Source organism: Arvicola amphibius, chromosome 12, assembly GCF_903992535.2.
Source record: "Arvicola amphibius chromosome 12, mArvAmp1.2, whole genome shotgun sequence".
In the NCBI taxonomy this organism is placed as follows: domain Eukaryota; kingdom Metazoa; phylum Chordata; class Mammalia; order Rodentia; family Cricetidae; genus Arvicola; species Arvicola amphibius.
Genome location: NC_052058.2, coordinates 159458080 through 159472876, shown reverse-complemented (window position 1 = coordinate 159472876; position 14797 = coordinate 159458080). Strand labels below are relative to the sequence as shown.

At 36.4% G+C, this 14797-nt stretch overlaps 1 protein-coding gene across 1 annotated transcript in view; it reads right to left on the bottom strand.

The window, feature by feature from the left end:
- The window catches only part of Dlg2 (discs large MAGUK scaffold protein 2), a 701330-nt gene that overhangs the window by 566640 nt on the left and 119893 nt on the right, over positions 1-14797 (bottom strand). The window contains 1 exon segment of the mRNA XM_038313618.1: positions 3327-3377. Coding sequence (XP_038169546.1) covers positions 3327-3377 — 51 coding nt within the window.

The following is a 14797-nucleotide window of genomic DNA, read 5'->3' as shown; positions in this document are numbered from 1 at the left end:
TGCGTGCATACTGTGTACGGGAGAAGAATCAGACACAGAGTGGAGCCTGCTGAGTTGCATAGGCCCTGGGTGTAGATGGGCTTCCCACTTCATCTTGTACTGAACCTACCTAATGACATTTCCAACCTCGAAGAGGAGGGTAGCGATTCACAAACGTGTGTAGCTTTTCTTCTTTCCTTCTCTCATTTGAGTTAATATCCCCTAATGATGGAGGATTCTCATTGGTTAATAAAGAAACTGCCTTGGTTTCTTTATTAACGAATGAAATCAACACAAACAGAAGACTCTCCTACTCTAATATCAGTTTCTCTATTTAGAATGCCATTAAAATTTTATCCAAGTCCATAATAGATGTGTTAAAGACTCCATCTGCAGAGTGCTCACCTTCCCACGTAAATTTCCTTTAGACGACTCATGCTCAATAAAAATTACAATAAAATGAGAAATCTGTTGACTCATGAAAGTGAATAGCAAGAAATTAAAGAGAAAGTATAAACAAATAAAGGTCTATAGTATTAACTCACACTTGTATGATAGCTCATAGAATAATAATTATGCTTTCATTTTATATAAAATTATTTAAATTATTATATAATTTATTATATTGTATTATAAAATTATTAAATATATTTAGAAGATATGCAAAAAGAAACAACTAATATTTACCCCAAATCCTTAATAAGATGTTAGCACTTTAAACAGACTGATGTATGTCCTTCCAGGTGTCACATATGTATTCATATATATATATATATATATATACACACACACACATATGTCTTTGATGTATTTATTTTAATATGCATTATAAAGCATGGTTGGAATTCAATATCACCATTTTTTTTTCATAGATTTTTAGTACAGGAAATTATAGACAGAGAGAAAGTGAAAGAATGACAGATAGATCCACGTAGGGGTGTGAGCTTCGCAAACGAGACTTACGTGTCACTCTGCTTACAGGCCATTTGAAGGATTTTGGTGACTTCTTCAGCTATTATTCTCAAAAGCTGAGAATAAATATAAATGGGATGACAGGATGATCCCCAAGGTGCACCTAACCCTGATCCATTTGATGAAGTAAAACCTTAGGTCACAGGGATGCAGGAAGGTAGGATAGTTTCACGGCAAACAAAAGTTAATAGGCTTGTTCGAGATGCCTATAGATCGTCTTAGAGTGGTAAAAAGTCCTAACCAAAGTCATACACATTGGGGCCTTAAATCTGGTACATTGCCGTTTTCATGTATATATATATATATATATATATATATATATATATATATATATATATATATATCGAATGAAATCAACACAAACAAAATATATATAAGAAAGGACTACTTAGGGAGGGCAAAAGAATCAAGCACACAGTGAGACTGGTTTAGCTGCATAGGTTCTGGGTTAGGAGGGTCGCCATTTACCTTGTGTGTTGTACCTCATAAACCATACTGCCACCACACACCTGCCATTCCTCAACATGCCTTTTATGTTTGTGCATTGGATGTTTTTGCCAAAATGAAAACGACATTACAAAAGTAATCAGCAATGATTCCACCCCTGAGAGAGGTGTGATTTGTTTTTTTGTATGAGGAAACCATACAAAACATACACTTTGAGTTTATAGACAATAATTCATCTAAGGGCGATTCTCCAATGACAAAGGAAATTGCTTGTTAATTTCCCTCAGTAACCTGTTGGGAGCAGTGAGACCCCAGATCCTGAATTTCTTGTAATCCCCTGATCTGAGTGCCTACAGCTGCTCTGAGCACGAGACCTTCAGGAGTTCCTGATGGCAGGAGAGTGGTTTCTGGTGGGTTTGGCTGGGGCGTGGCTATCTCTATATAATCTACCCCTGAACACAACAATGAGGGCATTCTTGGGGAATTCAAGGATGACCCGTGTCGCTGTCTGTCTGTCTGTGTGTGTTTGTGTATTTTAACCTCCAGCCCCCTTGCCCGAAGCTCGGTAACAGGGTAAAAGTGCACCTAACGCAGACACGGGGGCGCGGTGCATGGCATTTGGAGGTCTCCACCAAGATTTTGGCAGTAACCCTCACAGCCAGTAGTATTAATTGTGCAAGGTGAGAAGACTCAGCCATACCATGTGTGTCCCCCACCCTTTCCGGATGTTGTTTTAATTTTTCCTCTCTATTTTTTCAAAGAACATTTAAAAGCTTTTCGAGATGTGAAAAGTTTTGTTCAATTTGATTCAGTCTCTGTTTGATTATGTTTTAAATTATTATAAAATTATTTTAAAATAATTATTTAAAATAAAAATTGAATTATTTTAAAATAATTTTAAAATTGATTTACATAATCGATATGCTTTGTATTCTTGCAATGACATAGACTTCTAAAATGATATTGAAATATAACTTAGTATTTCATTGTATTTAATTTTATAAGATGAATATTATATGGGTATATAAAAAAGAAGTAAACGTATTTTTGAGCCTTCACTGTTATAAACAGTATAAACAAATATGAACAGTCTTTGTGAAATTTGTCCAATTTTTAAAATGTAATTGTGTCTCTAAATTTATGCTTTTTTTCAAAGTTTTTGATCTCTGTTTCCAAATTAGCTCATTTTCAGGACTACTCATTGTCAGGAGATAGTAAGGCTCCTTTGAAATACTTGCAATTAGATACGAAACTGCTTCTGTTCCTTATCTCCATTTCCTACCGAGGGTAATTAAGCTGTTTTATGTGTGCTCACCTTTTGGAATAATGGCTAGCCTGTTAATGTTACCTGACATTGCTTTTTATAGATTGTGTTTGACATTTCTTTGGCTGTTTTGTATAAGACCTAAATACACTGAGTGGCACTGTTTTCTGTATTTGCCGGAAGTCGTTGCCAAGGCCCTTCTAGCGTATTTTCAGAGCGCTACAGGGTTGATGTGTCTGCCTTTGGGGATAGGCTTTAAGCTTATCACTCTTTTCGTTGCTGAAAGAGAAGATGTGTGGCAGTTGTAGGTCGTATTATCGCATCAATACCACACGATGGAGAACATCTCATCACCTGACTTAGAAACACACAGCCACATTGGTAACAGCAGAGTATCCAGAATAAAGAAACACACAAGCTCCTGGGCCGCTTCTGCCTTCGCCATTTGTTTCCCCGATCCCTGACAACATGATCTGCTAATAGAACACTCTGGTTATTTGCTCTTCTATCTCAGTGCCCTCTACCGCAAGCATTTTACTAACACTCTCCTGTAAATCTTGTGGGTAACTTTAGGTTAAGAGATACAATTTTGTAATTTCACAAGATTACAAATTAGGACCTGGAAGGTAGAAAACCAACTTGAAGATTTTAAATTTTTTCTTACCCTCTCCAATGTAATTTCTTCAAATTCATATTCAATTTCTGTTCCATTGACCTAGTAATAGGAAGAAAAAAAAGAAAGAGAATTACTAACGCGCTTTGAGTATGAGATTCTGCATTTAAAAACTGCTGGGGAACTCCAGGTGTGGCAGCATACACCTGTCATTAGAGAGTATTTCCTTCACCTTGGGCTTTGGATTATGGTTTTCCCTAAATTAAATGAGACACGACAAAAATAATTAATGATGATTCCATCACTTAGAATATTGGGTTTTTTTATGTGAGGGGATAGAGCAAAATATCCATTATGAGTTTATAAACAAATCATCAAAGGGTGATGATATAATTACAAAGGAAATTGTTTACTAAAAACTCTTTAGACCTCATGGATAAAATCTAAAGTGTGACATCTAAAATGGCAGTAAAACTCCATGGGATGCCCCCTCCTCCTCTCCTTCCCCCTTCTCTTCTTGCCCCTCCTCTTTCTCCTTTCCTTTGAGGGGCAAGGCTACATTAAGAATGACTAAGTCAGCTAAGAAATTCCATTTCTTTATCGACGCAAGTTCCGGTACTATATTCCAATTACTCTTTTCTTTTGCTTATTGGAAGCACTGGACCATGAAAGCCTGCCCAGATATTTCAGAAGTAATCAATGAATAAAGTAGGATCCATTTTAAAATTCCTCACTAGAGTTTGTTTCAGCCATCTAAACAACCCTTGAATTGATCTGAATTTAGAAGGAGAAAGTTTGAATGTAGCTGGGCACCTATGAGTCAACAGATGTGCATAGAGGATTATGAGGAAATGCTGCAAACTGAGCTAAAAAATGACTGAATTCCTATTCTTATCTACCACAGATTTCTTCTTAGAAAATGATAATTTCTGAGAAAAAAGTCTCAAGCTGTCTACTACTCCCCCTCGCCCCTAAAATATGTCTTGCTCACACCATTAGAATTTAGGAATCAACAAGGGAGACAGTTTTTCAACTACAAAATTGTGATTGCCTTTAAAGGTTCTAACATCAGTCTGGGTTTCTCTCCTCACAGAATTTGAATATAGTTTACGGAGACGGAGAGCTCTAGGGAGGCCAGGACTGGATTGCCAGCCCCTTTGCCCAGGGTCGAAGTTACTCAAGAGGCAGCTGATGAAGGAGAAATGAGAAATCAGCAAGTAATGAAACTAAGTCTTCTGTTGATCTACAGCCACGGATGTATTTGTAGATTCTCTTTCATAAGAAACATGGAGGGAATATCGTTGGCAGAAGAGGTTCCTGCAGTAGAGTCAGTGAAAACAGAGCCCTAAGGATGGTGGACTGTCTCTCAGCGACTCGTTCAGAGCATGTTTTTGATTATTCAATTACACGAGCTAATTGGTGAATCACATTTTACTGTGTTATTACATTATCAAACAGACCTAAACTAAATTTGATTTTCTGGGCTTCAGCAATTTAATGACTCACAGAAAAGGACTTTGTGATGTCAGAAAGCTTCAGCAATTTTAGGAAGGCTTTAGTTGAGTGTATGTAAAGACAGAGAAAAAAACCAACAACCAAAACTCCTTGTATGTGTATGCATCTGTCTGAACCTTTGTTTATCTTTTGTACTTTCCATAGCTGATAGGCAGAGGGCAGGAGGAGACCAAATTAATGTGATGTGTTTTTGTTTACTCAGTATGGCTCCATGGAGCTTTTCTTTGCTTCACCGACTCTCTAGACTGAAGCCCTTCATGGTTTTGAAGTGTTGCAAACTGGGGAAGAGGAATAAGCTCCAAAGAGGGGAAAATAAGCCCCTGGAAGTAAATATCCAAAGATGCAAAGCGAAAGGCATTCTTTCAAGAAACAGAAGACAAGAATGTTCTACTGGTTTGCATCACAGAGCATATATAGTAGTATATATAATTTTGCTTAACAGCTCTAAGATTATGCATGCAGAATGTTAGCTCCTAGACTCATTCTATATGCACATAATAATTAGCATTCTGAAGTTTCCTAGTCAGCTTCATGAACAGGTCACACAAGCCTTGTCAGCAGGCTTCTGTGTACTCCAAGGGTCTTTAGCTTTCAACTAAAAAATGTAATGTCATTTTCCTAAGATAACAATATCCAGACTTTTTTTGAGGGTAGAGAGTGGCATCCAGGATGTAACCTTGCTTTAAGAAGAAAGAATATCATGTCTGTAGCAGGATCTGTTTAAATGAAAGAGGAATGAATTCTTTTTAATCATAGGCAAGTCAACATTTCAGCCTTAATTGATAAACATTTTAAACAAGGAATCAGAAAGCTAGTGTGGGAATTCAGGAATAAGAAATTGTAGAGGCTCTAATGTCTAGTCTCTCATTAGAAAAGCGACGCTTTTATTCCCTTGATGAACTCTAAGAAAAAAAAAAAGCAAACTACATACTCTCTTGGCAGAGATTTTGATAGAACAAAACACAGAACTAAGAATATCTGTGTATTTTATCTGTATTTTAATGAGAGCTTCCTAAGTCTTGGCTGTGATTTTATGGATGTTTAAACCTTTCAATTAATAGGACCAGGAGAATATTCCTTCATAGTTTCCCATGTTTATTTAGATGGTAGCAATTTATTGAGAGAAGATGAATCAAGGAGTATCTAACAGAGAATCACCCCCACCCATCATAGTGAACATCGTCATCCAGAGGTCAAAACTGTTGAGTATGGCTCTTGTTCTCCTGGCATTTACAAACAAGACGCTGTTATGTGATCTACCCCCCAAGGTCTCAGGATAATCCATATCAGTTCCTTAACATGTAACTTTCTCTTTTTATTTGTGTGTGTGTGTGTGTGTGTGTGTGTGTGTATGTGTGATGTATGTACATCAAAGTTGGGAGCATGTAAATCATACAATATGTGTAGAAGTCAGAGGGTAAACTCAGGTGTTGGTACCCATCTTCTACATTGTTTGTGCTAGCAGCCACATGAGCTTCTGGGGAATTTTCCTGACTCTACTTTCCTTCTTAACCTAAGATCACAGAGGTTACAGACCTATGCTAATGTTTATGTGTGTTTGAGGGATTTGAACTCAGACCCTCACACTTATACAAAAGCACTGTATTTGCAAAGCCAATTTCCCAACTATTCTGACATGAAACTTTCCACTTATATGAAGTTCCGTATCTATAAGGAATTCTAGCCAATATGTTTTCCTTGAGAATTCACATCTGTGATGTTTAAGCATGTTAGTAATATATTGTGTTTCTGAGAGTATGGGGTAGAGAAAGTTGCATGTTTGAGGCCCCTGCTCTTCTGACTCTGGTCCTATCCATTGCTTATAGTCTCTTCTTTAGTAGAAAACTGAGGGACTGCCATTGTGGAAAATCAATAAGAGACACAGAATTTCCGAGTTTTGAGAAATATGGTTTTAATAAAACAGGCTATTTCCATTATCCTTGGTTACCTGCCATAGCTACAAGATTCTATTGCTGAAAACACAAGACATTTTGGCTGTAGGACAAAGAGAAATCACTCTCAAACCAATTGGGAAGCTTCCTTCCTCCTTTGGTAGCACTGTGGGGTACTATGGGGCTGCTGGTGGGGAAGAGACATATCTGGTGGAAAAACAGTTTGCTGTACTACCTACCAGCGAGGCAATATGTGCCTACTGGAACACACGACTATAATGCTGTGACTAGTTGCTTTCCAACTGGATTTAAGGGTTGTTCCACAAGAGGGAATTGCATCCCGGTGCTGTTAATCTAGTCAAAAGCTCATGGCTGAGAGATCATTAGTTCTAGGGTTGAGCCTGCTTTCGGTTTGCTAAATGGTCAGGATGTCAAATTGCCTTCTAAATATTTACATTTATACTCATAGATAGGGGCTTCTCTCAACATTGGCTCATTTTTTTTGTCAGTTCTCAGCAGTCAATGCAGAGTCTGCTAAGAATAACAAATTATGAGTACACAGCCTTAAATGGGACATGTTCATCACCAAGCTGCTACCCCAAGGCTTAGTAAGGAGACATTGTGGAAGAGGAGATAGAAAGAACAAAGGAGCTGAGATGTCACTGAGAGATGGGGAGGGATGCGGTGAGACATGCTGTCATCCAGAAACAGTGTTTTTACTGACCATGACCTCATGGCACGTTTGGTTCTCCAAACCAGATCAAGCCAGACGAAATACTAGCATTGATGGAAGAGGTCCCTAGGTCCCTCCTCTTACCTAGAAGCTTGTTGCAGTTGACAGATGCTGGGAATAGAGAATAATTCTTCTCTGTGGGTGTGACCATTGTAGGTTTACTATTCTTCAGTGCAAGGCCCCACCTCTGTGGACATATGGACAGCACTAATTGGACTCAGTGGATGAAAGAGAGAATTTAAACTAGGAGGAAAATGTATTAGAGGGCTATATGGAGACTTGGAGAGGGAAATAGAAAATAGATATGACCACATTTCAATATATATGTGTTTGGAATTCTCAAAGATTAAAAAAACATATTTACTTCAGATAATTTGTTTTTTATAATAATTTATGGCATTGATTCTGCCACGATAGCTGGTAGGTTTCTCTGGTGCCAGAGATATCAATTTGATGCCACATATTATCCATCACTTGCTGGACTGCATGCCTTCCTGGCCATATATAGTATTTAAAGGAAGAGAGAGCCAGACTCACGGCCACTCACATTTTAACTTGGTACTTAAAGTTATCATTTTATAAACTTGGAATACTTTATAGATTTTTTTCTGCCTCTGGAGAGTCAATTTTACAGTCTCTTTTTCCTTCACTGCTATAGTAACCACCTGTCTGGATGATGATATAATTTGATTTCAAGATTTATTTTTATCTCCCGAAAAGATAGTTTTTTTTCATGACTAGCACAGGTGAAATATTTTATGCTTTAATCTTTTAAATTGGAATCTTAATGATTTCCTTGATTTTTAAATTTTTTTTACCACCTTTTAAATTTCCCCCAAACTAAGAACAAACTAAACTTCAAGAAGAACAGATTCTTACACATCCTCATGCCACATGTTTTAACAAATGCTGAAACAGGAACATCAAAGCAACAGCCCTTTAAGACTGAACAGAATTATGCTCAAAGAACTATTACTGGCTATCAGTAAAGCACCAAGTACAGAGACAGATGTTAAGAAAAGAAACATTAAGATAGACACATATTCTCAAAGAAAAGAAACATTAAGATATACACAGATTCTCAAAAAAACATGTTCATTAATGGGGACTAATACACAGGCATTTCAAAAATCCCATGTCAAACCCTGGCTTTCACATGTGTTTGCATAGGACACTTGCCTGCACATGTGCACACACACACACACACATACACTTAAAAGAAATGCTTAGGGATAAATAAAGCACATTCCTGGATGTGTTTGTGATAAATTTTCAAAATCAATTGAATAATAATCATGGAGTCTTTGTTGATAGATCAAACCTGGATGGATTCATTATACATTGGTATTGTTGGGAAGTGGGAAATGTAGGTGATGGAGACTTAGAAGAAATAAGTCACTGGGGTCATCCTTGGGTCTGTATTTCATTTATGTCCTTTATATGTCCTCCCTTCTCTCCCTTCTGTCTCCCAAAAGTGATGAACAACCTCTTCCTCATGCTGTCACCATCATGATTTTCTCTCTTGCACATAGGGTGAAGGACAGTGAACCTTCTGAAACACTGAGCCAATAGAAATCCTTCCTTCATCACGCTTGTTAGGCTGGACACAATGCCAAAAGTAAATAACAGATACCATCTTAACCCTGACGCTTACTGTAAGAAATTTTTACAAAGTAAGATATTACTTGATTAATAGTGTTTCAGGATGTAATACTCTGATTGGACTTTGTTCAGCACATGATGCTTATGGAAATCAGAATCCCCAGTTACTGTCATTTCTGCCCCCTCCAGAAGAAAACACAGACCATGATACATTCCTTCATTTGTAGCTACAGTAATGCAACCACAGGCCTGTTCACAATATGACTATATTGTGGAGAAGATAGATGCATCAAGGAAATAGTGGAATGTTTTACATGGGTAAAATCAGATGTTCTCAAAAATGATCTAGATCATGATGGAATTTCCCCCCTTGGTCCAATCCTTTTGCAATTCATAATTCCTCTACCCACATATTTGTGGAACTACACACATAAGCACTCAAGCACGCCTCAGACAGATGTGCCTATCTGTATTCCCTTTCCTTAGTGCTTTACTAAAATTGAGGCTTTTCTTCCGTTGCAAGATTTCTGTTAGCAGACATGTCCTAAAACTTTGCTAATTTTATATCTGAATCTGTTTGTTCTTAGGTGTTCAGTGAGAATGTTGACCATAGAAAGAAAAAAAAAAGCACTTGTGAATTTTCCTTTCAACAATTATGAGATTTGTGCATGAGGAAATTTTTTTCTGATATATTAAAAATCAGTTTTTCATGAATTGGATGATATTATATAATTATTATGATAATTTGATTATACAATGAATGTAAACTATACAACACACATCATAAGAATTTGAGAATTTTAGCCAAAATTTACCCAGTATTATTTCTTCAGAACCTAAGTTATAAAAATTATAAAATCTTTAGAAGAATAAAAGAAATTATGTACAATAATTGCCCAGCACACAGTGAGTCTTCAATAAAATAATCTTTTACTATTATTTCCTGACACTAAGACTGTGGAGGCCATGAGATTTATTTGTTCAACTATTAGATGTTTGCTAACTTCCCTAATAATATCAAAAGTCACTTAATAAGCCAACAAATTTGCTTACTACTATAAAATCATTAAAACCTTTTGTATCCCTAACATCTCTTTCTTGATTTTGAGACATACCACCCTATGGACAGGAATTACCTTCACTTTCTCACCCAAATCAAGTCAATGTGGCCTCCATTCAGATCATTAATACATCCAAATCTCCCCCACTCTTTGTCTATTCATTCTTACATTTCCCTTTTAATATCGGATATTCTAATGTCCAGAGCTGGCCATTTCATCAGGCTGCTTTCAGTACCCACTTCCCTAAAGCTGCTCTCAAGGCATTCCCTACACTCTATCATCACAAGACCCAGGATTGCATATTTTACAGTTTTCTCCATTTGAAGCACCAGACATTAGTCCTTGGTCATAGTAATCTTCAAAATTGCTTAGAATTAAGTCACCCGAGTTGCTCTTAAATTGTGCTCATTCTTATGTGGGAAATCATCAGTAACTGTTGTCCTTTTTTACAAAACATGACTTGAAGGGAAGTAACAGGTGAATGTAACCAAAGGAGTCAAGAAACTTAATGGGCCAGGATTTGTTGATGTCCCATAGGAACCTTTATCCTTTGGGAGGAGTGGATGGGGATGGGTTGGAGGAGAGGAGGCAAGGGGGGAAAAGAGAGGGGTGGGAGGGAGAAATGTCGTTGGAATGTAAAATGAAATTTAAAAAAATAAAAAAGTAATTTAAAATAAAATAAAAAGAAAGGGTTTATGACATTGAGCAGAGCTGAATATGAACACATGGGCAGGTGTTTTTCAGCTTTGTGGTGGTGCACACCTTTAATCCCAGCACTTGGGAGGCAGAGCCAGGTGGATCTCTGTGAGTTCAAGGGCAGCTAGATCTACAGAGTGAGATCCAGGACAACCAAAGATACACAGAAAAACCCTGTCTCAAAAAAACCCCCAAAAATCAAAAAATAAAAGATAAAGAATAAAAAAAGCCACATAAAGACAGAAAATACACAGTCTGTATTATGTATATTATTGTGTTTCTTTGAATTTTTGACTGTGAATGAGCTAACTACAGAGAGACATTTCACTGTATGGGACGCTAAGATAAACCAACATATATTTTAAAGGTATCTTGACTTCAAAATTTAAGTCTAAGGACATGTTACTTTGGAAAAGAGGTTTTGTTTTGTTTTTTCCAAAGAGGATAGAAAGGTGTGGATTCCTTACTGGCTTGTATGGTTTGATCAAACAAAACCCCATGAAGTGATAGCCCAGGTGGCCCAACATCCATAACAGCTTTAGACTTCTGGCTAAGATGGATGAACCACATAAGATACCCTATGAAAGACCTGATTAACAGTGCTTCCAATCAGCAAAAAGTAGTCTAAAACACTATGCCCAAATTACCAAATATCATTTATAAATGTTTGTTTTAATTTAAAGTGGATTGATTATCCATGATTATTAGTCATAGTCAAGGTCTTTCTAAAGAATAAAAGGGGGGCTATGATATAGAAGTGAATACTAAAATGGTATGGATATTGGTTTATTGATATAAATTTAAGGTAAATTGTATTATATGTAAGTTTCTACTCTTGTTTAATGTATTATGTTTATACAGCTGATTTAAAAATGTAATGTGTAATTTAAAATTACAGTTTAATAGATAGACATTTATAATAGTCGAACTTGTCATTTTAGGTTTTCTAGATATACAGAAATATATTTCAGTTAGATAGATAATCTTTAACACTTCAAAGACCTACAGAATATGGCCTTTTAAAGATTTTAAGAACTTAGACTTTTTTCAACAGTGAGGCATGTCTGTTTTGGGCAGTACCAATTACTTCAGAGAGGTTGATGGGCAATGAAAAAACTCATAGAATTTGACTTCAATGTAACAAATCTAGCCATTTGGGCAAGAAACTCCTCTTGTTTGGACTGCTTAATAGTATACAGTATGAACTAGACATGCAGAACCCATAGAAAAATGATTGCTAAACTTTCCAAAAGACTAGATGGTCTTTCAGGGATTCTGCTTCATGAAAGAGTCTGCCAGTCATTCTGCAGAAATAAAGTATAATATATTAGAAAGTATCTGACAAACTGCCAATATAGGTGAAAACAGTTTTCCAAATTTCCTGCTTCATGGAAAAGCCTGCTAGATCCTATGAGCCTGTAGACTAAAGATAGAGGCCCCAGCATTAAAATAAAAAAACTTTGGGTGACTGTCCTGGCAGTGAGATGTTTCTGTTAATTCTAGAACTTTGGAAATTGCTTAAAATGCACTTCCTGTTTACTTAGGTAATATTATATCCTTCTAGGGTCTTTGATGTAATTGAAGAAAAATAGTTATAGTTTTTTAGTTATGATAAATGATAAATTAGATATAAAATTTTAGACTCACAAAATTATTATAACAGTAATTCTTGTTTGATAACCTGTTTTGTTATATGTAAGTTTACTATGTTAAAGTTAAAATTTTCATTTTTATTTAGACAGAAAGGGGGAGATGATGTGGGATTCCCCTCTGTATGCTGTGAATGTTTTATTACCATTGGTTAATAAAGAATCTGCTTTGGCCTATAGCTGGCAGTCACAATGTAGCTGATAAAGGAGAAATACACTGAAACTTTATCAGTAGTCCACAGCTAATGGTAATAGATTAATAGAAGTGGGTTAATTTAAGATCTAAGAGCAAGTCAGAAATATGCCTGAGCCATTGGTCATAATTAATATATTTTCTATGTGATTACTTGGATCTGGACAGCTGGGAAATCAATGTGTAGTTTCCTTTAACATCAGTGTTTGAAGAATCCCGGCCTTATTTTCAAGAAATTTGTGTGGATTCTGTAGTTATCATGGTAGGTAGCCCTGATTGGGTGAGAATGGTTCTGTTTCATCATGCCTACCGATCATTTCTGAGATTTTTCTCCACAGCACTGACCTTCTTCCATCAGTGTTCTCCCTATCTACCGATTTCATCCTTCTTTATTCTTATTTTCCTTTTGCTCATGAATCCAAAGTCCTTCACTTGGAAACCTGTGATCTTACCAGAGGGTAATTTTCCAACCTCTCCTCAACCATGTCTCCTTACTCCGCAAGGCTCCACAGCAGGGAGAAAACTCAGTGTGGTGCTGTCTCCTGTACTCCAACTGAGTACCTCAGTATCTTATTCATTTCTGTTCCAATGATCTCAGGATTCTGACAGAAATAAAATGCGGCTTCTTTTACTTTTTGACAACAAAATGTAGAGACAAACAGATAGACAGACACACACACACACAGAGATTATAGAGAGATAGATAGGTAGATGAGAGGTAGATAAATAGAAATGGTTTGCTCCACTTATTTAGAAAAGAAAGAACAACCAAAAAACATTAGTATTCTTTTCACCATCTTTAAATTTTATCGTTACTTTAACCATCCTTGTTGAATTTAGTTGTTGTCAATCTTCTTTTCTTTAGATCTTTCCCCAGTCTGGAATGCACCAAAAAGGCTAGACTAACTAGCTAATCGTGCCCAGGAATCTATCTGTCTCTTTTGCTGGAATCATAAGGGCTTGCCACCATGTCTAGCTTTGAAAAGTGGGTTCATGGTTTGGAATTTAGGTTTTCATGAGAGGAAGACAACCACTTTACTACTGAGCTATCTCTCAAGTTCCAGTTATTAATATTCCTAGCTAAGATTCTAATTTTGGTAGGAGCGCTGTGTCTATTACTCACCTGAATGTCTTCTATCAGCAAACTGATTTTAAGTTAAAAAATTATAAACTTATTCAAATAAATTTCTCAACTCAAAGAACTTCTAAATTACCCCTTTAAGCAAATAAATAAAAAAATTAACATTATTTTATACTAGCTCATTCCTGAAAAAGTCTTACTTCTTTTTAGCCTCTGTTATTTAAGTCTCCATAATACTAGAAACTTCGGGTTTAAAGAATTGATCAGAAACATAATTATTATTATGTTTTGTGTTTTTAATTAGAAACCAAGCATTTTTAATCACATAGTTTTGTTTTAATATAGAAGTGTGATACAGTATTGTTAGTATTTTTGGAAAGCGAAGTTAAGAAAAATAGTTTAGGAAATCATATTGGAAATTGTCTTCATTAAAGGCTTCCACAATGAAGGGGCATTACAGTCATTGCCTGTGTCCATACTGGATTTGTCTCTGATTCAGAAATGTTTTCCCTCATCCACCCCCATGTTTGCTTCTAGCTCTGTATAATGTGCAGATGGGAGAAGAACAGGTGGTTTTCATGCATTCACTTGGCTCCAGCCTGGGTGCAGGCTGTTTTATTCTTTGGGTTTAAATATTTCATGAGTTTGAATATGCTCTTTGAGAACACTCCGTGTTGGTAGAACCCAACTGATCAGTACTTGAAAAGGCATCATGATACACAAGATTCCATTCCATCAAGTCCCTTTCTCCCCCTACCATCTCCCTGTGTAAGTCACTGGGGCAGCTAAATTGTCCAAAAGAACTGAGAATGAGACAAACAAAAACAAGCAAAATCACACACAATCAAACCCAAATTATGAGCACCAAGAACAACAACAAATAGCTACAAGAAAACAAAACAGAACAAAACAACGAAATGCTTGATTGCTGAATTCCAAGAAACACCGAAAATGTTATGGAAACTGGGGGCAAGAGAATATGTCACCTTCAGTCCAGTGTAAGATTAATATACCATTTGGCAGGGCATGAATGTCCTCCATTCCACCACCATTCTTTTTCCTTGTGTGCACTAATAAATTCATTTGAAATTTTTGACACA